The 23,850-nt window shown below is 43.3% G+C and overlaps 1 protein-coding gene across 2 annotated transcripts in view; it reads right to left on the bottom strand.

Moving 5' to 3' along the window:
- Window positions 1–23,850, bottom strand: part of sh3bp2 (SH3-domain binding protein 2) — a 150,837-nt gene that overhangs the window by 33,782 nt on the left and 93,205 nt on the right. For both annotated transcript variants that reach the window (XM_078561115.1, XM_078561125.1), the window contains exons 4-5: window positions 14,469–14,586; window positions 5,705–5,772 (exon numbers count right to left, since the gene is read on the bottom strand). In XM_078561115.1, coding sequence (XP_078417241.1) covers window positions 5,705–5,772; window positions 14,469–14,586 — 186 coding nt within the window. The remainder of the gene's footprint in view (window positions 1–5,704; window positions 5,773–14,468; window positions 14,587–23,850) is intronic.

The raw sequence follows: 23,850 nt of genomic DNA, 5'->3' as shown, positions 1-23,850 counted from the left end.
CTGAAGCAATCGCAACAATCTTCAGCCAGAAGTGCCGAGTGGATGATCCATCTCGGCTTGCTCTCGGAGATGCCAGTTTTTAGCCAATGAGATTCACTCTACATTACATCAAGAAACAGCTGAGGGCACTGGATAATGCAAAGGCTAAGGGCCCTGACAATATTCTGGCAATAATACTGAAGACTTGTGCTCCAGAAGTGGGGGTGTTCACTGATGATTGCACAATATTCAGCACCATTTGTGATTGCTCAGATACTGAAGCAGTCCATGTCCAAATGCAGCAAAACCTGGACAATATCCAGGCTTGGCTGGCAAGTGGCAAGTAACATTCGTGCCACACAAGTGCCGGGCAATGACCCTCTCCAACAAGGTCCATCGCCCCTTGATGTTCAATAGCATTACCATCACTGAATTCCCCATTATCAACATCCTGGGGGTTATCATTGACCAGAAACTAAACTGGATGAGCCATATAAATATGGCTACTGTGGCTACAAGACCAGGTCAGAGGCGAGGAATCCTGTAGTGAGTAACTCACTTCCTGGCTCCCCAAAGCCTGTCCACCATCTATAAGGCACAAGTCAGGAGTGTGATGGAATACTCTCAATTTGCCTGGATGAGTGCAGCTCCAACAACACCCAAGAAGCTTGACAATATCCAGGACAACCCGCTTGATTGGCACCTCATCCACAAATATTCACTCCCTCCACCACTGACGCACAGTGGCAGCAGTATGTACCATCTATAAGATGCGCTGCAGGATCTCACCAAACCTCCTTTGACAGCACCTACTAAACCCACGACTACTACCATCTAGAAGGACAAGGGCAGCAGATAGCTGGGAACGCTACCACCTGGAAGTTCCCCTCCAAGCTACTCGCCATCCTGACTTGGAAATATATCGCCGTTCCTTCATTGTCGCTGGGTCAAAATCCTGGAACTCCCTCCCTAACAGCTTTGTGGGTATACCTACACCACATGGACTGCAGCGGTTCAAGAAAGCAGCTCACCACCACCTTCTCAAGGGCAGTTATGGACGGGCAATAAATGCTGGCCTAGCCAGCGATGTCCACATCCCGCGAATGAATAATAAAAGAAAACGGACATTTCTTGGAACCTAATGATATCATAATCAGGAAACCAATTAACCCTCTTTTAAAATTCTCCTCAGCCCATTTTGTTCCTAAAGGGACATCACACAAAAGAAAATGCAGGCTTTTTCCAGCACATAGATCATCACAATATATTGTTATGATCCTTGACCAGACCCCCAAGTTGTTGGCAAGATCTGGTTAGGTACCAATTACGGCTTGTTTGAAGTAGACAAAGTTTGACACTTGCTGATAGAATAATGCCACCCAGCTCCACAGGTTTTGAACAAACAAAAATAAACTTTACTATATAAGGCCAGAAGGATAAAACAATTTACAATATCTATATTAAACTCTAACATACAGGATAAGTATGAAATAGATGTGAATTAACAAGTTTTGTGAATTCAATTCATTATGTCTGTGTGTGCTACGTAAGGTCGGGCTTATTGTAACATTTAAAATTACAGCATGTTCCAATGCTGTTACATTGGTTCCTACCCAGTAACAAGGGGGAGACCCTATGGGAGTGTGTTGATAGTTCACCAGATCAGTTCAAGGGCCAGTCAATTTTAGCCAGTCAGGCAGTCAGCTTTGGGGCAGCCTGCCAAGACGTGTCACAGCCAAGACAGGGTCACAGGCAGAGGTTCCATTTAAGACAAATTAAAGAGAGAGCTGCAGTTAAAAGACTGTCTCTGTACTGTGGGCCGTTGGGGCAAAGGGAACAGTAGTGACTTTTGGAGAGAATTCCAGACAGGACCTTCAAAGGCGGAGATTGGAAGCCCGAACATCTGGGTGGGTTCTTGAGAAATCAAAGGACTCTGTCATGGTTGCATCTGTCATTTACTCTATAGTGTGGTGTGTCTGACCATAGTTTGTCTGTTAATTCGTATGTACCTCATGTTAATTCTGAATGTTAGAGCATAAGGTATACAAAATATATATTGTAAATTGCTTTATCTTTCTGAATTTGTATAGTAAATTTTGTTTTTGTTTGTTCAGATCCTATGGAAGCTTGTAGCTTTATTCCAAAAGCAGGTGTGTTTAATCTCAACCTTTAACTATTTTAAACAAAACATTACTGGTCCCCAACTGGACCTCCCCCAATGTCCCGGGGTCTGGCTGGGATTATAACACAAGCCAACTGTGGTCGAACACACCATGTTACACAATAAATAGTGGATGTGAGCAAAACAAAGTCCATGGATTTCTCAACAACCCACCCAGACGTCAGTCAACTCTGTGAGTCAAGTAATCTCATTGAAACTCTGTTTCTCTCACAAGGGATTCCAATCTTCACCTTCGAAGATCTCGCCTTGGAATTCTTTCCAAAAGTCGCTCCAGCTCAGGTGGCTTCAATGATGGCTGCCTCGCAGGGTTTCAGTCTTACCTTCTGAGATTCCATTTGCCTGGATTCCTGAGTACACTCAAGCACCAATGCACAAGGACAATTTCAGCTCTTCAGCCACGCCAAGCAGAACACTACTACTCCAAAGGGACACCTTTGCCCCAGCGGCCCGCAGCACAGAGTCACCAACCTTCAGCCGCCTTCTTGGATATTCAGGGTTTCTTCTTAGCCCTCTTTGATTGCCAGGGCTTCTCCCAAGCCCACTTTTTTTTAAGTATGCTCCCTGCAGCCCTTTTCTCTAACTGGAGCCTGTTTCTCTGTTTCTCCCTTTGAACTAAACTTAACTGGGTCCTATTTCTGTCCCCTGTCTTTGTCCCTTCCCTGGGATTCCCTTTTGGGACCACTCCCTGTCCCCCTCTCCCCTGTTTGGGACCTTTCCCTGTCCCCCTCCCTTGTCCCAGTCTGGGACGCTTGCTGGCTATGGCGCTCCACACCCAGTCAACTGATCTGGGTTTTCGCGCACAAGAGCACTGAGTCGGTCTTCGGCCTAAAGAACATAAAAGATGCAGAACTGCGTATGTGCATTCTGCTCCCAGCCTGCAAATGGGTGGGAAGTCCAAAGACTGTCAGGACTTGGAATTCCCAATCTCTATGCTCAACAAGGTAAGTTTGGGTTTCTTAACAATATATATTACAGAGCTCTCAATCTTGGAGGAACGGTAAAAGTGAAATTTATAATCAAGAATATGTAAAATAAAAACTGGGATGATAATTCCAGTTGGATATTAGTTCAATTAATGCAATGGGACAAAGCTCATTTCTTCTCAATTCAAACAAAGGAGTTGTCCTTTTTTTAAAAAAAACAGCAAGCTATGCCTCTGTTATGCTGTCAGCAAACAGTGTACAGTTTGTATTTTCATATTATAACAGTGATTATATTCCAAAAACTGAGAATGTGTCAATATATTATTTTGTAAAATTTCACAGCCTCATTGCAACCTGAGAGGCACTTTCACTTACAGATAAAGAGACAGATTGAAAAAGGTTACCTTTTAAAACTCAAAATGATTGGGTCTCACTATAAGTAAGGAAGAATTGTCAGGTCTGACGTTACAGAAAACTTCCTTCCGCTGTCAGTTCAGTGGTTAACACTCACATCTAAGTCAGAAGGTTGTGGGAAAAACTCCCATCCCAAAGACCTCATCACAAAATCTAGATTGATACTCCCTGTGTATTGCTGAGAGGGTACTGCCTTTCAGATATCTTTCTGCCCTCCCGGGTGGACATAAATGATTTTTTTTTTTTATTCATGGGATGTGGCCTTCACTGCCTGGGCCAGCATTTATGCCCATCCCTAGATGCCCTTGAGAAGGTGGTGGTGAGCCGCCTTCTTGAATCGCTGCAGTCCATGTGGTGTAGGTACACCCACAGTGCTATTAGGAAGGGAGTTCCAGGATTTTGACCCAACGTCAGTGAAGGAACTGTGATATATTTCCAAGTCAGGATGGTGAGTGACTTGAAGGGGAACTTCCAGGTGGTGGTGTTCCCATCTATCTGCTGCCCTTGTCCTTCTAGATGGTAGTGGTAGTGGGTTTGGAAGATGCTGTCTAAGGAGCCTAGATGAATTTCTGCAGTGCATCTTGTAGATGGTACACTGTGCATATGTGATGGAGGGAGTGAATGTTTGTGGATGAGGTGCCAATCAAGCGGGCTGCTTTGTCCTGGATGGTGTCAAGCTTCTTGAGTGTTGTGGGATGAGTCAAGGGGTGAGTTGCTCATCACAGGATTCCTTGCCTCTGAACTGCTCTTGTAGCCACAGTATTTATATAGCTAATGCAGTCCAGTTTCTGGTCAATGGTAACCCCCAGAACGTTGATAGTGGGGGATTCAGTGATGGTAATGCTGTTGGACATCAAGGGGCAATGGTTAGATTCTCTCTTGTTGGCGATGGTCATTGCCTGGCACTTGTGTGACGTAAATTTTACTTGCCACTTGTCAACCCAAGCCTGGATACTGTCCAGGTCTTGCTGCATTTGGACATGGACTGCTTCAGTATCTGAGGAGTCGTGAATGGTACTGAACATTGTGCAATCATCAGCGAACATCCCCACTTCTGACCTTATGATGTAAGGAAGGTCACTGATGGAGCAGCTGAAGATGGTTGGGCCTGGCACACTACCCTGAGGAACTCCTGCAGTGCTGTCCTGGAGCTGAGATGACTGACCTCTAATAACCACAACCATCTTCCTTTGTGCTAGGTATGACTCCAACCAGTGGACAGTTTTTCCCTGATTCCCATTGACTCCAGTTTTGCTAAGGCTCCTTGTTGCCACACTTGGTCAATTGCGGCCTTGATGTCAAGGGCAGTCACTCTCACCTCACCTCGGGAGTTCGTTCCATAGCATTATTTTGAAGAAGAGCGGGGTGTACTCCCCAGGCCTTAGCAATTATTTATTTACCCATCAAAAAAAAATCACAATTAGATTATCCGATCATTATTACATTGCTGCCGCAATTCCAAAGTACAACTGTGACTACACCTAAAAAGTACTTCATTGGATGTAAAGCATTTGGGACCTCATAAAATCATGAATGTGCTTTATACAAGACACAGTCAGTCTTTTCTTCTTTGTCAAAAAACTCCAATTATGGCAATGACACAATTTCTTATTGAATTGCATTTTTTCCTCTGTTCCCTTCACCTTTTTCCATCAAGTGTTCCCTCCTTCTCTTAAATTGCTGTCTTGACGGATACTGTGCAAAAAACAGCAGTTCATGAGTAGAGCTGAAAAAAAAATCTTGTCGAAGCTTTTTTATCCTGATGAGTGCGAGACGTAAAGCTTTGACAAAATGTCTTTTTTCAGCAATACTCAAGTTCTGTACTACTAAACAGCAGTTCCCTTAAGTTTGCTGCACACAAGTGGCCATTCTTCAGGCATGAATCTAAGCTGTGAGCATGAATGACTCATTCCACTTGGGGGCATCACAGCAAAGGAGAGAACCGAGACTGGGATTATGCCTCACTAGCCTACAAATGATGAGGACAATTAAGATGCCCCTGTTGCTGCCCAGGCTGATGACTGAACCTGGTGCACAATGAAAATTCACTTATGATGATGGAATCAGTGAGAGATGACACCGGGCAAGAGATACCTCAATAAAGGTTTATGCTGGTGAGAGATATAATAACTAAAAAATATTTGTATCTAAAAAAGTGAACTTTTCTTTATTATTTAGTTAAAAAGTTTTCACTGTAACTGGATACCTCAGATTTCCTTGCGAGTCCGCCTTCTCGTAACGATTGATTTCTTTTCGCAAACCCATCATCCACTTCTGAAAGGAATAGTAATAAAGGATGATCAGACCAGTTTACATCTGCATCTGTTCAGCACCAATTAACCATAGAGAACGGAGAACAACCAAGACTCCCAAGCTTCTGTGATCCTGTCATTCAGTTGTACAATGTGCATTGTCGCAACTCTTAAAATTCGAGTACTGTAGGTTGTTACATCATTCTAGAATGAAAGCTGGAGGCTGTGACCATGAAAGATATCATCTAGGAAAGAACTGAGAGGCTCCATTTTTAATATGGGAGGTAAGAAACTCCCAGTGGCCTTTGTCAGTATGTTGATATTTTCTAAACTTAACGGTATTGTACATCAGCATTCTCTATGTCCCACAGCTGCTGTAGTCATAGAATCATATAGCAGAGAATAAGACCATTTAGTTAATCGAGTCTGTGCCAGGTCCTTAGAGAGCTGCCTATTTCCTTTAATTTGGAGAGAACAGTTGCAGATGAGCACATTCCTATTCCTAGCCAACATCCACATGCTTCTGATGGGGTTATTGAATCGTGGTCAGGAGCAGAAACCCTGTCCAACCTCAGTCCATTCCTCTTTTTTAAAAATTGACAGACACAATGACTAGCCACAGAGTCACAAAGGATTGGAGCAGCTCTCCCAGCAAAAGGAATAACAGAGAAAAGAATCAACCAACAAAGGAGCTTGAAAATCATAACTGGAAATTTGTATGACATTCTAAATTTGATTTGACATTTCTGATCAGTTCAAAGGTTTATTTAGCCCACTTCCATCCTTGATTTTTAAGTATTTTCTCTCTGTGACTGCTATTAACACAACACTGTACATGGCAGAAGATCTTTCTCCTCTCTTCTCTATCTTGTAACGGATGCTACTCTTTGCTAAGACATAGGGCTGGATTTTCGCGGAGTCAGGAAGACTCTGTGGGCCTTTAAAAATGGCAGGCAAGACTCGTATTCAGAAGTCCTGCCCCCAGTTCCAGCCGAAACCATTTTCACTGGTGAGGAAGGGGTGTGAGCTATGAATCACAGAGGCACAAATCACAAATCTGATGGTCCATTTAAAATTAGTTGAGAGTTCAAGCAGACCCCATTTTAGCTGTTGCAAGGCCTTAACCCATAATGTGGGAGTCATGAATTGATGGAGTAGACATGAATGCTCTTGAAAGGCAGACAAGATCTGTATAACTTTCATGATCTGAAGATTTTAAAATTTCCTGCTCTCCAAAACCAAAACAAAGCAGTAACTGAGAACAAAACTCTCTTGTAGACTGCTTTGATTAATAGGCATAAGTTAGGAAAAAAAACATCAGCATCTGTTTGTGCAGTTTCAACAGAGCTCTTTGTTGACATTTCCTTAAGGGCTATTATTATGTCATGATCAATACTTGGTTGAGTTTCAAAAGCTTCAATTATCTGAGCAGGGGATTCTGAGTTCACATTTTGATTGACATCTTAAAGAGACTATTAAAAGGTTAGTTGTCTTTGATATGGTTCGTGAAATAGATATTAATTTGCTTTTATAACAGATGAACCACTTGAGAAGATTTAAAAACTTTAAATGGGTTTTATGTTTTGGGAATTTTTTACTATCAAGTGTGTGGGAGTGAGAGCTGTATTAGATTGTTAGAATTTTTTTTCATCTCCACATGGCTCCCGAGGTCGGACCTTGGTGGAGTGGCTATGCATGTGGCAAAGAGGGTATGAGGGGCCATGGGGGTGGGTGGGGAGGGGGGTGGGTGAGGGATGGAGGCCAGAGGGCCTAATAACTTCAAAAGAACTGGGACCAAACCGCAAAGAATCGACGACCTTCCACCCAGCCCACTGCAGGACTCACCTGCCCCATTGGCTGCCTATGGTCAGTGGGACCGACTCAAACTTGGACTCAGTGATCTGTAACACATCACCACCACCATCTCACCTAACTAGATATTTATGTGTGAGCCTTGACAATGACACTCAGCACAAACATCCCACTTCCAGTAAGGGTTTGCTGGAAAGTAATATGGTGAGAGAACTCTAACTAATTTTCCTTCTCCATAATCCAGCAAAATGCACCAGCATTAGAGGAACAAAATTTTATACCACACCACATAAGGAGAAATTAGAACAGATGATCAACAGCTTGGTCAAAGTGGTGAGTTTTAAGGAGCTTCTTAAAGGAGGAAATAGAGGTAAAGAGGTGGAGATGCTTAGGGAGGAAATAGAGGTAAGGGAAGTGATGATTTTTAAGGAGCTTCTTAAAGGAGGAAATAGAGGTAAAGAGGTGGAGATGCTTAGGGAGGAAATTCCAGAGCTTAGGCCTTTGGCAGCTGTAAGCAATACTGCTATTGGTGGAGTGATTAAAATCCAGGATGGTCAAAAGGTCAGAATTAGATGAGCACAGGTATCTCTGATATCTTGGAGGGTTACGTGGTTGGAGGAGAATACAGAACTAATGAGAGGTGAGTCTATGGAGGAATTTGTAAAACAGGGACAAGAATTTGAAAATCGGCCATCAGGGTTCTGAATGCGGCCAGGGAGACATTTTGTTGACTGTTACCCACGCGCAGGGTCACGCTGCTAAGGTTCGGTCAGCACGCCCCGCAAACTGTGGGTACGCAAGCGCAGTTCGCAAAATTTCCCTATCCTGGGAAACCGTTGTGGTTACGACACCGGTGGACATGGGAGGTTGCATTTTTTGATGTTACTTTTGGCAGTAACCCAGAGTTAGAAGATGAAAATTGGATTTTGGATGTGGCTTTTCTTCATGTGACTACACTCACTTCCCAAATTTGAAAAAAATGCTGGAAAAACACTCTAATCAAGGAAATGAATATTTCAGGTATTTCTGATATCTTGGAGGATTACCATCAGTTCACGTACAAGCGCTGTCTACACTGGCACAGCATTTTGAGAACCACTTTTCTTCTCTGAGTGATCTAAAGCCCTACCCTATTGTTGCTCTCAAATAATTTGAATTTGATCTGAGCAAATGTGCATTTGAGGAGGAACTAATTCATGTTTGTGCCCTGGATGAATGTAGGTAAGGCAAGTGTAATTTTTTTTTTGGTTTTACTATTTGAAGTTGATGACAGTTCTATTAATATATGAATAATTAAGCATTTTCTGTAACTTGTTATGAAATATTTGGCGTGTATTAAATGCACTTGATCTTACTCATGGGGTCATGGTTAGTTCACATCCCCGATTTCAATCTTGCAGCCTACTGAGATGAAGGAGGGCCACTTGTGCAGCCCACTCGCTAGCCTAGGTTGCCCATCACTGCCCTACATTGTCCCATCAAACACTCACGATGAAGGTACAGCATGGGTTAAGTAAGGGCTAAACTTCTGCTGAGCTCTGCCACCTTGTGGAGATATTTACAGGGTCTTGTGGTTCCGTTTGTTGTAATTTTTGGATTTATTCAGAAAGCATGCTAAGCCATGCACATCAGAATGTCCCAGGTTTGGCACATTGTTTGTTCTGAGCTAGTTGATCACAGCAAGTTAAATAACATTCTTAGTTTAATTTAATTATTCAATTTTTCCTAACTGATCTGGTATCAACTTAATTTAAAATATAGAAATTGCTTTTAAAAAAATCCTGTTTTTAAACCAAGAAGCAATGGAAATCCCCACTTTCTGACATCATCCTGCATTTCAAAATAATCCTTTTTGGTTAGAATGTTTTTTCTTTCTTGAAGTGCAAAATGAGTACAATTTTATTCAAAGAAAGTTAGATAAACATGCATATTCCAATGAACGACCACTATTACTGAGTCTGTAGACCTTTTGCTCTGTCTGTCATTAACAAGGGTACTGGTTCCACATCAAAAAAATGTTACCCCCCATTTTCTTACAGGTTTTTCTATCTTCCTCTTCTGAAGGCATAGGCTCTATTTCACAGGTTCTGACCATGCTCCTATATCTCACTTATTCCCCTTATTTATGTGAGCAAAGATAGCAAGTGTCGGTAGGCTGTCCATCCATGGGGCATCATAGCAAAGCTCAATTTTGTCCTCAATACACGTCATTTCCAGCAAGGTGGGGATGGAGTGGTGTCACCAGGTGGAGATCAAACTGACTTACATTGGCACCTGGCTAAGCAATGCCTTGATTTAAAAATTCTAATCCTTGTTTTCAAATCCCTGCATAGCCTTGCCCCTCCCTATCTCTAATCTCTCACCCCACAACACATCAAGATGTCGGCATTCCTTCAATTCTGGTCTCTTCAGCCCCCTTGATTTTAATTGCTCCACCATTCATGATCATGCCTTCAGCTGTCAAAGCCCTAAGTTCTGGGACTCCTATTTAAATCTCTGTATTTCTCTACCTCTCTTTCCTTCTTTAAAACATTCCTTAAAACCTACCTCTTTGACCAAGCTTTTGATTATCTGCCCCAATATCTCATGTGGGTCTGTGTCAAATTTTGCTTTACAACACTCACGTGAAGCATCTCAGGATGTTTTTGTTGATGGGGAGGAGACGGAATGCAAGAGTTAGATTTTTTTGCTGGCTTTTTAAGGCAGAGAGAGGGGTAAGCAAATGATTTAGAAATATAGGGCAGAATAGAGCTGTCGGCATGCGGGGGTGGGCCCAACACACTGACGCGTAAAATTACGAGAGATGACGTCGGGCATGCGTCCCGATGTCGTTGTGCGTCATTTCGATAGTTTGTTCAGCGGTCGCGCGCTGGAGGTGGCTGCATGCCCACCGAACTGTCAACGGCCTATTAAGGCCATTAAAAAAGTAATTTAACTTATTATCAACGCTTCCCGTCCAACCTTAAGGTTGGCGGGCAGGCAAAGAGCCCAAGCGGCCTTCGCATTTTACAGGAAACCTCGTCCACGGGCGGGATGAGATTTCCTGAAGACTTTATAAAATAATTAAATAAATTTTGCAAACTTCACAAACATGTCCCAGCTCCTGTGACACTGCGAAAGAGCGCAGTCCCCAACTCTCCCTCCTCCCCCCGCCCACACAGGTAGCGCTAAGCACTACCAGTCGTGCATTACGCTGGGTGGGCCTTAATTGGCCCGCCTGCGTAAAATGGCAGTGTGCAGCCAATCTCGGGCGGCGATTGGCTCTGCACCCGCCCCTGCCCACTCCTGTCCAGCCCGCCTGCCATAGGAAAAATTCTCCCCATAGTTACAAAGGGCAGAGGCACAAGAATTGACAGAAATGCCTGTATGTATTAACTTGGGGGTAAGGAACTGACAATAGGTTTAACCTGAGCAACTGCTATATGAAGCAATATGCATGACCTTTATGAAAATAGCTCAATTCTTACATGTTTGTTCACTTCATTGACTGGATCCACATGGCTCAGTAAAGAGAACTTTTGTTTCCTGTTTTGACTGCAACAATAAGCTTTGGTGTGAAAGTTTTTATTTACCCCCATACCACTCTCAAAAATCAGAAGATTTGCACAGTTGTGTAAATTAGAATTAAGGACGCCAAGTTAGATTTTACTACCTATGTAAGAACCTGGGATTTCCTTTATTAAAGTTGTTTTTTCAGTTTTTATCTTTTATATTGATAAAATCAGGGAGAATAATTAGAGACCCAAGAACAGGCTAAATTTGGATAATGCCAGTTGATCTTGATTTTTTTTATTCTTTCAAGAGATGTGGGTGTTGCTGACAAGGCCACCATCTGTTGCCCATCCCTAATTGCCATGAACTGAATGGCTTGCTAGGTCACTTCAGAGGGCAGATAAGAGTCACCCACATTGCTGTGGATCTGGAGTTACATGTAGGCCAGACCAGGTAAGGATGGCAGATTTCCTTTCCCTAAAGAACATTAGTGAACCAGATGGGTTTTTACATTTGGGAGATGGTGTTGTAGTGGTAATGTCACTGGACTAGTAATTCAGCAACGCAGGCTAGTGCTCTGGAGGGCATGGGTTCAAATCCCACCATGAAACTGGTAGAACTTGAATTCAATTAATTAATCTGCAATATAGAGCTAGTCTCAGTAATGGTGACCATAAAACTATCATTGATTGTTGTAAAAACCCATTTGGTCTATTAATGTCCTTTAGGGAAGGAAATCTGCCATCCTTACCTGGTCTGGCCTACATGTGACTCCAGACCCACATCAATGTGGTTGACTCTTAACTGCCCTCTGAAATGGCCTAGTGAGCTATTCAGCTCAAGGGCAATTAGGGATGGGCAATAAATGCTGGCCTGGCCAACGACACCTACATCCCCTGAAAGAATAAAGAAAAAAAACAATTGATGATATTTCATGATCTCCACCACTGAAACAAGCTGTCAATTCCAGATTTATTAACTGAATTTAAATTCCACCAGCTGCCAGTTCTCCAAATAATGTATGATTGCACAATATTGTTACGTTAATTGAGCTGTAAAACACTCATAATATTTGTGAATGGATGGAGTGCTGCACAGTAGAGTGGTTTCAGAACAGATCCAGATGTGGACAAAAGTGCATTCCACTCTAATTTGTAGCTGCATGGTCCATCATATCCCTCATTCTACCATTACCATCAAAACTGGGGACCAACCCTGATTCAATGAGGAGTGTAGAAGAGCAAGTCAGAAGCAGCACCAGGCATATCTAAAAATGAGATGCCAACCTGGTAAAGCTACAACACAGGATTGCATGAATGCTGAACAGTGGAAGAATCATGCTGTAGACAGAGTTAAGTGATCCCACAATCAACAGATAAAATCAAAGCTCTGCAGTCCTGCCATGAATGGTAGTGAACAATTAAACAACTAACAGGAGGAAGAGGCTGAACAAATATCCCTATCCTTAATAATGGTGGAGCCCAGGACGCAAGTGCAAAAGACAAAGCTGAAGCATTTGTAACCAATCAAACATGCCGAGTGGATGATGCAGTGGTTCAAGAAGGCAGCTCACCACCACCTTCTCAAGGGCAACTAGGGACGGGCAATAAATGCTGGCCCAGCCAGTGAAGCCCACATCCTGTGAATGAATTAACAAAAAACCTCCCATAAGGTCCACCATCTCAGGAGCCGGTTCAATTCACTCCACAAAATATCTAGAAATGCTGTGTGCACTGAATACAGCAAAAGTTATGGGCCCTGATAACATCCTGACTGTAGTGTTGAAGACACTAAGTTGTGTTTGTTGGAGGCCAATTATCTTAGCCCCAAGACACTGCTGCAGGGCTGTCTCAGGGCACTGTCCTGGGCCCAACCTTCAGCTGTTTCATCAATGACCTTTCCTCCAAACTTAGGTCAAAAGCAAGGATGTTCGCTGATGATTGAGCAATGTTGCAGTACTATTAGCAACTTCTCCCATAATGAAGCAGTCTGTCCCCACAAGCAGCAAAATTTGGATATTACTCATCCCTAATTGCCCTCACCACTGTGTAGCTTGCTTAGCCACTTCTCGGGCTTGGGCTGATAAGTGGCAAGTGACATTCATGTCATACAACAGACAGGCAAAGATCATTCCCAACAAGAGAGAGTTTAATCATCTTCTCTTGACATTCAACGGCATTATTCTCACTGAATCCCCCAGCATCAACATTTTGGGGTTACCGCTAACCAGAAACTTAACTGGACCAGCCATATAAATATTGCAGCTAAACAGCAGGCTGGGAATTATGCAGAGTGACTCACCTCCAGACTCCCCAAAACCTTTCCAACATTTACAAGGCACAAGGCAGGAGTGTGATGGAATACTCTCCACTTGCCTGAACGAATGCAAGTCCAAGGACACTGTAGAAGCTTGACACCATCCTGGATAAAACAGCCCATTTGAATGACACCCTATAACACCACCTTAAACATTCACTCCCTCTAACAGCAGGACACCATGGCTACAGTGTCTACAAGATGCACTGTAATAACTCACCAAGGCTGTTTCAACAGCATGTTCCAAACCCATGACCTCTATGACATGGAAGGCCAAGGGCAACAAGCACTTGGGAACACCATCACCTTCAAGTTCCCCTCCAAGCCACACACCATCTTCACTTGGAAAGGTATCACTATTCCTTCATCATGGCTGGGTCAAAATTCTGGAACCCCCTATCTAACAACATTCCACAGTACCTACCCAAGAGGAACGGCAGTGATTCAATAAAGCATCTCATCACCAGCTTCTCAAGGACAATTAGGGATGGACAATAAAGACAATAAATGCTTGCCTTGCCAGTGATGTCCATATCCTATAAACGAATTTAAAAATATATCTACACAATACAGGTAAACAGACTACATGCATGTTTATTTATGTCACAAATATTCCACAAAGTTTACATGCATACACCCTGTGAATAAGGAAATTACATGCCTGTCATTGGTATCTATTATTCATGTTTTATTTACTAATCAAAATGCAACTAGAGTACTGAAATCCACATTCCCAATTAGCCACATGTAGTGCCTAACATACTGGGTAAAGTTGATGTAAAGGCAGGATAATTGTGCTTTTAAAGTTTTCAGCCAATGATGGACAGTGAGCAGGAACTGGGGCTATACTTAAATAATAAAAGTTGGACAATTTGTCCTATTCTTTAGAAAAAAAGTTTGTCCTGCATGTTTGGATACTTTTAAATGGAACACACGAAACAGCAGTTAAAAGAAGTCAGGACAGTATGACTTGTAACCTCCAAATGATACTATCACCAAGAGACATGCCCTCCTTTGCCTGCTGTAGTCATTTCGCCGCCCTCGACTGTCTCAACCAGGCACAAACAGTATCGTGCACAATAAAACAAATGCTCTCACCTTTCTCTCCTCCTCACAGGCTGCTGAGAAGTACCAGGTTCTGTGTTTCTTATTAATGTGAATAATTTTGAATGGAAACACATTGCTTGAAGTTGTTTCCTCAGTTGACCTCATAACCCTGAGAAAAAGAGAGAGAGAGAGAAATAAACATTACAATAATGTCACTCAGGGTGCTGTAACTTGCTTCAGACTTCTGAGTGGATCACAATACTAGATCAGTGCGTTAAGTAATACCATACTTGGAGACTTTTAATCCAATTCCAGGTGGATAAAAAGAACTAACATTTACAAAATGCCTTTTACAACCTCAGGGTGTACCAAAGTGTTTTACAGCCAATAAAATACTTTTGAAGTGTAGTAATATTTTTATTTTATTCTTTCATGCGATGTGGAGATCGCTGACAAGGCTATCATTTGTTGGCCATCCTGAATTGCTCCTGAACTCAGTGGCTTGCTAGGCCATTGCAGAGGGCAGTTAAGAGTCAACCACATTGCTGTGGGTCTGGAGTCAAATATAGGCCAGAACAGGTAACAATGGCAGATTTCCTTCCCTTTAGGACATTAGTGAATCAGATGGGTTTTTGTGACAATCGATGAGACTAGCTTTATATTCAAGACTTATTAACTGAAATCCTATTCCACCAGCTATCATGGTGGAATTTGACCCCATGTGCCCAGAGCATTAGCCTGAGTCTCTGGATTACTTGTCTAGTGCCTGAATAAGAAACTAGTTAGGTCTCATCTGGAACACTACATCCGGTTCTGGGTGCTATACTCAAGGAAGGATGTGAAAGCCTTGGAGAGAGTACAGAGGAGGTTCACAAGAATGATTCCTGGGATGAAGGACTGTAGCTTTGAGGATAGATTGGAGAGGTTGGGACTGTTTTCCTTGGAGAAAAGAAGGCTGAGAGGAGACTTGATAGAGGTAGTCAAGATCCTGAGGGGTATGGACAGGGTGAATAGTGATAAACCGTTCCTACTCAAGGGAACATCAAGAACCAGAGGGCACAGATTCAAAATAATCGGCAAAAGGAGGAAAAGAGATGTGAGGAAAAACATTTTCACCCAGAGGATGGTTGGAGTCTGGAATGAACTTCCTGAAAGGGTGGTGGAGGAAGTTTCGATTGAGGTATTCAAAAAGAAATTGGATGACAATCTGAAAAGAAAGAATGTGCAAGGTTATGGGGATAAGGCAGGGGAGTGGAGCTAGGTAGAATACTCTTTCAGAGAGCTGGTGCAGGCTCAATGGGCCAATTGGTCCATCTGCAACTGTAAAGATTCTGTGATTCTTTATTTTTAAAATTCATTCACAGGATGTGGGCTTCGCTGGCTGGGCCAGCATTTATTGCCCATCCATAACTGCCCTTGAGAAGATGGTGGTGAGCTGCCTTCTTGAACCGCTGCAGTCCATGTAGTGTAGATACACCCATAGTGCTGTTAGGAAGGGAGTTCCAGAATTTGACCCAGCAACAGTGAAGGAACAGCGATGTATTTCCAAGTCAGGATGTTGACTGACTTGAAGGGGAACGTCCAGGTGGAGGTGTTCTCATCTATTTGCTGGCTTTGTCCTTCTAGATGGTAGTGGGTGTGGGTTTGGAAGGTGCTTTCGAAGGGACCGTGGTGAATTCCTGCAGTGCATCTGGTAGACGGTACACACTGCTGCTACTGTGCCTCGGTGGTGGAGGGAGTGAATGCTTGTGGATGTGGTGCCAATCAAGCGGGCTGCTTTATCTTGGATGGTGTCAAGCTTCTTGAGTGTTGTGGGAGCTGCACTCATCCAGGCAAGTGGGGAGTATTCCATCACTCTCCTGACTTGTGCCTTGTAGATGATGGACAAGCTTTGGGGAGTCAGGAGGTGAGTTACTTGTCACAGGATTCCTAGCCTATGACCTGCTCTTGTAGCCACAGTATTTCTATGGCTTGTCCAGTTCAGTTTCTGATCAGTGGTAACCCCAAGGATGTTGATAGTGCGGGATTCAGCGATGGTAATGCCTTTGAATGTCAAGGGGTGATGGTTAGATTCTCTCTTGTTGGAGATGGTCATTGCTCGGCACTTGTGTGGCGTGAATGTTACTTGCCACTTGTCAGCCCAAGCCTGGATATTGTCAAGGTCTTGCTGCATTTGGACATGGACTGCTTCAATATCTGAGGGGTCGCGAATGGTGCTGAACATTGTGCAATCAGCCCCACTTCTGACCCTATGATGGAAGGAAGGTCATTGATGAAGCAGCTGAAGATGGTTGGGCCGAGGATACTATCCCGAGGAACTCCTGCAGTAATTTCCGAGAGCTGAGATGACTGACCTCCAACAACCACAACCATCTTCCTTTGTGCGAGGTATGACTCTAACCAGCGCAGAGATTTCCCCATTGAGTCCAGTTTTGCTGGGGCTCCTTGATACCACACTTGGTCAAATGCAGCCCCGGTGTCAAGGGCAGTCACTCTCACCTCACCTTGGGAGTTAAATAATTCTGTGAGTGACATTACCACCATGCCACTGTCTCCCCTGAGCAAGCTCCCACAAGCAGTAATATGGTTATGGTCAGCTTATTTGCTTCCAGTGATGTTAGTTGAGGAATAAATATTGGCCTGGATACGAGGGATAGCTCCCTGCTCTTCTCCTAAATAGTGAGATATTTACATCGATCTGTGAGGGTGGACAGGTCTTTGGTTTAACAGTTCATTTGAAAGATGTCTCCTCCGACAGTGCTGAACGACGCTCCTTCACAGATCAGCCATGGTCTTATTGAATAGCGGGGCAGGCTTGAGGGGTTGAATGGCCTACTCCTGCTTCTATTTCTTATGCTCTTAACTGTGCTGGACTGTCAGCCTAGAATGTATGTTCAGGTCCCTGGACTACAAGATTGTGAAAGGCCCATTTTGTCTCATTCACCTAGAAAGAATGTCCTTCCATCATTGCCTTCACCTGTCTCTTGAATGGACCTTGGGTTTTGCCTTCAATCTATTCTATCCTTAAATCTATTCGGTGGGTTTACCTTTGTGTGAAGGGAAATTTTGTGACATCAGTCCACGATTGGATTTTGACCCTGCAGCCCCCTATCCTGCTTAATTTGCGGCAATGTTCTGCAGCTTTTACTACACAGTTTCTATCCCCTATACCTCCACCTATTTCCCACCTGAACTCATGCCCAGAAAGTCCAAGATCACCGGGTTTTTTTCTCATTAGGGAGTTTAAAGTGAAGGCAGCTTGAGAATTTGAATTCAGTTTTGAAATTTAAAAAACTATAATCAGTAAAAGAGACAATGAATCTGTTGGATTGTTATAAAAACCCAAATGATTCAGTTCAGTTCTAACGAAAAGTCAATGTCTTGAAAGATTAACTCTGTCACTCTCTCCACAGTCAGATCTACCAAATATTTCCAGCTTTTACTGTTTGTATTTCAGATTTCCAGCTTCCGTAGTATTTTGCTTTTAATTCATTTAATGTCTTTTCGGGAAGTGAACCTGCCAATCTGGCTTTACAAAAGAAATAAATACTTGCGTTTATATAGCATCTTTCATGACCACAGGATGTCCCAAAGCACTTTACAGCCAATAATTATTTTTGAAACATAGTCACTGTTGCTATGTGACTCCAGTGCCCACACCAAATGTGGTGACTCATTAGTGCTCCCTGAAGAGGCTGAGCAGGCCACACAGTGGTCAGGGGAATTAGGGATGGATAATAAATGCTGACCTTCCCAGCCATGTCCAGACCCTGAGACTGAAAAACTCAGCCCTCCAACACCATTTGATTTTTTACTAAGCTGACTTTCTGGGGTTACCAACACACCAAGCCTATCCAACAATCTCCAGGGATTCGAGGTAATTTCCTGGACATTACTGCAAGCAAAACCTGGGAGAGAAATATATTCCAGCATTAATTTCATTTTCTTGGAACACTTTCAGTTATTCCATTATAATTATCTTGAAGATGAGATGGGGGAGAGGGTGGTGGAGGGAGCAGTGCTTGATTGGGCGGGGGAGGGGGTTTATGGTTGGGGTGGGAGGTCATGAGGTCCCCAGCAATACATCCCACTAATGTTAACAGCCCTATCCAATGGCCAGAGTTGAAGATGGCACTGCTTGATTTTGGCATAAAATCCGACTTGATGATTTATAGATATAGTTCAACCCTGCATTCATTGATGTAGTATCTTATCAATAGTATCTTATATTTGAGCGGGAGCATTGACAAAGGATAGCATGAAGCTGCTCATAAATCTAACAGTTATTAGATCACAAGGCTGACTGTGGTGTAGTTAGTGTGTTAAAACTATTCTACAGATACACTGTGTTATGCAAAATGTTGCACATGAGTATATGCTTTTGCTCCTCCAATTCTGGTGCCTTCAGCACCTTGGTTTTAACTGGAGCTGAAGACACAGCCGCCAATGGTGCTGCGTAGATCCTAGGCTGTAAAATTTCCTCCCTAACCTCTCCGTCTCTCTATTTCACTTTCTTTCTTTAAGACACTTCTTAAAACCTATCCTCTTTGACCAAGCATTTTATCATCTGGCTTAATATCCCTTTATCTGGCTTGATGTCAAAGTTTGTTTGATAAAGCTCCTGTGAAGCACTGTGGTATGTTTAACTACATTTAAGTAGCTATGTAAGTACAAGTTGTTGCTATTACCCTATAGGCATGTATTACATACAGACCATTTCAGCATCAAGAATTTCCCAGTCAGCACAGCACATGCAGCATTAACCCTCCCTTTACCCTGTCCCAACTATATAACTGAGACCCAGCCCTAGAAGGACATCCCCTTACAAGGCCAATATGCTGTTTTGTCCATTTCACACAGCAGTCATACAACAGTTACTTTGAGTGATAATGCCAATTTAATAGCCATTAAGTGTTGACGTTAAGTCTGTTTTTTCCAGCTGACTCATGCTCACCAGAAATTACATTCAACTCTTCAAACTCCTTAAGAGTGTGGCAGGCTCTAAAGTGATTTAGACAGAAGTTTGGAAGGAACATCACAAGATAAAAAGGGAAGACAATTGATATATAATTAGAAAAAAGTACTTTTTAATGTGAGGGGGAAAAGAACTAGTGTGTTCACCAGCTCCCATCAGAAGCAATATCATAGTGGTTATGTTACTGAACTAGTAATCCAGAGGTCTGGGTATACGCGTTCAACTCCCACCAAGGCTGCAGTTAAATAAATCTGGAATAGAAGGCTAGTATCGAGAAAGGTTGCCCTGTAAATAATGAACTATTGTAAAAACCCACCTCATTTACTAATATCCTTTAGAGAATATCTACCATTCTTACCTATGTGTAACTTCAGACCAAAGCAATGGGCATGCCTCTGAAATTGGCTTAGCAAAGCACGCAGCTCTCAGGTAAGTGGCTCACCACCACCTTCTCAAGAATAATTAGAAACTCCCATATTCCAAGAGTGGATTATAAAAAATTTTACCCCTAGCGGAATCTGGTCTGGAAATATTAAACACTTGGGTTGAATTAAAACTGTGTGGGGTCAGAATGTTAGTAACATATAGCCTGTACAGGGACCTGCCCAACTGCGATTGACATTTGATCTTGAACAGTGTCAGAGGCAAGAAACCACACACATCGCAGGGTCAGTCTTGATGCTCTGTCAAGCCATGCAGCCCTGAATGCAGAGGTTGAAATGTCGCAAGTGCTATGTTCAAACTTTGCAGGGACGCTGTGCACTAATGTTCACATCCTGTTTCTGCTTAAGTGGACACTGTACTTGCCCTTGAATAGTCACGGGTTCATAACCACACATACATGAAAACATTCTCTGAAGTGCAAGTTTTCAATTCATGACCTATTTTTGCAGATTGCAAACCCATGCAGATCCACGAAGACAAATGCAGCAACACAGCTCTTTATCCAGAGAATAGTGAGAACATGGAACTTGCTACTACATGTAGTAGTTGAGATAAATAACACACGCATTAAAGGGAAAGCTAGGTACATTTGAGGGGGAAAGGAATAGAAAGGCATGCTGATACGGTTAGATGAATTAGGAAGGGAGGAAGCCCATGTGGGGCATAAACACTAGCATCAACTTTGGTTGGGTCACACTTGGAGTACTGTATGCAGTTATGGTCTTTACATTATAAAAAGGTTAGAGAGACACTGGAGAAGGCACCAAAAAGACTTATCTGGAATGATACCAGGCTGAGAGGTTATACCTATCAGAAAAGGTTGAACAGGCTGAGGCTCCTTTCTTTTCTTTTTTCATTCTTTCACAGGATATGGGCATTGCTGGCTAGGCCAGCATTTATTGCCGATGCCTAATTGCCCTTGAGAAGGCGGTGGTGAGCTGCCTTCTTGAACTGCTGCAGTCCATATGGTGTAGGTACACCCACAGTGCTGTTAGGGAGGGAGTTCCAGGATTTTGACCCAGCAACAGTGAAGGAACGGCAATATATTTCCAAGTCAGAATGGTGAGTGGCTTGGAGGGGAACATCCAGGTGGTGGTATTCCCATGTGCCTGCTGCCCTTGTCCTTCTAGTTGGTAATTGTTTGGGTTTGGAAGGAGCCTTGGTGAGTTCCTGCAGTCCATCTGGTACACAGTGCTGCCACTGTTAGTTGGTGGTGGAGGGAGTGAATGTTTGTGGATGTGTTGCCAATCAAGTGGGCTGCCTTTTCCTGGATGGTGTCAACCTTCTTGAGTGTTGTTGGAGCCTCTGACCTATGCCTTGCAGATGATGGACAGGCTTTGAGGAATCAGGAGGCGAGTTACTCACCGCTGGATTCCTAGCCTCTGACCTGCTCTTGTAGCCATAGAATTTATATGGCTAGTCAAGTTCAGCTTCTGATCAATGGTAACTCCCAGGATGTTGATAGTGGGGGATATGATGGAAGGAAGTTCATTGATGAAGCAGCTGAAGATGGTTAGGAAAGAGAAGACTGAAGAGGAACCAAACAGGGGTGTTTAAGATTATGAGAGGGTTTGTTAGGTTGAGCATAGAGAAGATGTCTCCATGTGAGGGAGATCAGATCCATGGGCCATAAGTAAAAGATTGTCATCAATAAATCCAATAAGGAATTGAGGAGAAACTCCTCTATTCAGAGGGTGATGAGAACTCGCTATCACAAGGTGTGGTTAAGGCAAATAACATAGACGCATTTAAGGGAAAGCTAGACAAGCACGAGGGAGAAAGGAATAGAGGATATGCTGATGAGGTTAGGTGAAATGTGGAGCAGAAATGCCAGCATATTGGACCAAATGGCCGGTTTCTGTGTCTTAAAGTTCTCTGTAGTTCTATACAACAAAAATAAAATCTTCCCAGCAAAGTTCAAGGCATACACATACTTTCAGCATTCAACTTCCTCTGGCCATCTACAACTGCGCCTATTTAGAGGACAACTCCTGCATCGCATAAGATCGTCAGACAGACCACAATTCTGGTAGAGATTCAAGATGCAAAATCTAAATATGGTGACTACAGACAGGATGTACATTTCTGGGGCTTATACATACCAACTCCGCAAAGGAGTTGCAACTTTATGAGCAGCGTTCGATTGAGTAAAGCTATCCAGCTCTATCACTGATCCTGAATGTAATATGTGGAAAAGGACAAACATTGCAATTACGTGGGAACCAGAGAAGGCCATTAAGCCCCAGGAGCCTGTTCTAATTAACATAAGGACAATACTATCATGGAAATACTGCTCAGGATCACTCCAATTAGGTCAGTAAAGAAAGACTGAACTTGTATTTATAAAGCATGTTGCATGGCCTCAGGATATCCCAAAGCTCTTTACGCCAATGAAGTACTTTTAAGGACATAAGAAATAGGAACAGGAGTAGACCATTCGGCCCCTCGAGCCTGCTCCGCCATTCAATAAGATCATGGCTGATCTTCTTGTGTTTCAATTTCCACGTTCCCATCTAACCCCAATAACATTTGATTCCCTTGCCTAACAAGAATCTACCAACCACTGCCTTAAAAATATTCAGTGACCCCGCCTCCACCACCTTCCGAGGCAGGGAATTCCAAAGTCGCATAACCCTCTGAGAGAAAAGAATTCTCTTAGTCTGTCCTAAAAGGGCATCCCCTAATTTTAAAACAGTGCCCCCTGGTTCTGGACTCACGCGCAAGAGGAAACATCTTTTCCACATCTACCTTGTCAGAGAATCTCACAGTGCAGAAGAGGCACTGACACGTCAGAAGCACCTGCCCTACCTACCTAATCCCATTTACCAGCACTTGGCCCATAGCCTTGAATGTTATGACGTGCCAAGTGCTCATCCAGGTACTTTTTAAAGGGCGTGAGGCAACCCACCTCCACCACCCTCCCAGGCAGCGCATTCCAGACCGTCACCACCCTCTAGGTAAAAAAACTTTTCCTCACATCCCCCCAAACCTCCTGCCCTTCACCTTGAACTTGTCTCACCTCATGATTGACCTTTCAACTAAGGGAAGCAGCTGCTCCCTATCCACCCTGTCCATGCCCCTCATAATCTTGTACAACTCCATTAGGTCGCCTCTCAGTCTTCTCTGCTCCAACAAAAACAACCCAAGTCTATCCAACCTCTCTTCATAACTTAAATGTTTCATCCCAGGCAACATCCCGGTGAATCTCCTCTGCAGCCTCTCCAATGCAATCACATCCTTCCTATAATGTGGCGACCAGAACTGCACACAGTACTGCAGCTGTGGCCTCACTAAGGTTCTATACAACTCCAACATGACCTCCCTACTTTTGTAATCTATGCCTCGATTGATAAAGGCAAGTGTCCCAAAACACCCCACTTACATGCTCCTCCGCCTTCAGAGATCTATGGACACACACGCCCAGGTCCCTTTGTTCCTCAGAACTTCCTAGTGTCATGCCGTTCATTGAATACTTTCTCGTCAAATTACTCCTTCCAAAGTGTATCACCTCACACTTTTCAGGGTTAAATTCCATTGGCCACTTATCTGCCCATTTGACCATCCTGTCTATATCTTCCTGTAGCCCAAGACACTCAACCTCACTGTTAACCACCAGGCCAATCTTTGTGGCATCTGCAAACTTACTAATCCTACCCCCCACATAGTCATCTATGTCGTTTATATAAATGACAAATAATAGGGGACCCAGCACAGATCCTTGTGGTACGCCACTGGACACTGGCTTCCAGTCGCTAAGGCAGCCTTCTGTCATCACCCTCTGTCTCCTACAACTAAGCCAATTTTGAATCAACCTTATCAAATTACCCTGTATCCCATGTGCATTTGCCTTCTTTATAAGTGTCCCATGTGGGACCTTGGTCAAAGGCTTTGCTGAAATCCATATAAACGACATCAACTACACTACCCTCATCTACACACCTGGTCACCTCCTCAAAAAATTCAATCCAATTTGTTAGGCATGACCTCCCTCTGACAAAGCCATGCTGACTATCC

The sequence above is a fragment of the Cetorhinus maximus genome, chromosome 2 (assembly GCF_964194155.1).
Source record: "Cetorhinus maximus chromosome 2, sCetMax3.hap1.1, whole genome shotgun sequence".
In the NCBI taxonomy this organism is placed as follows: domain Eukaryota; kingdom Metazoa; phylum Chordata; class Chondrichthyes; order Lamniformes; family Cetorhinidae; genus Cetorhinus; species Cetorhinus maximus.
The sequence above is the reverse complement of the archived record's forward strand: the minus strand, read 5'-3'. Positions and strand labels throughout refer to the sequence as shown.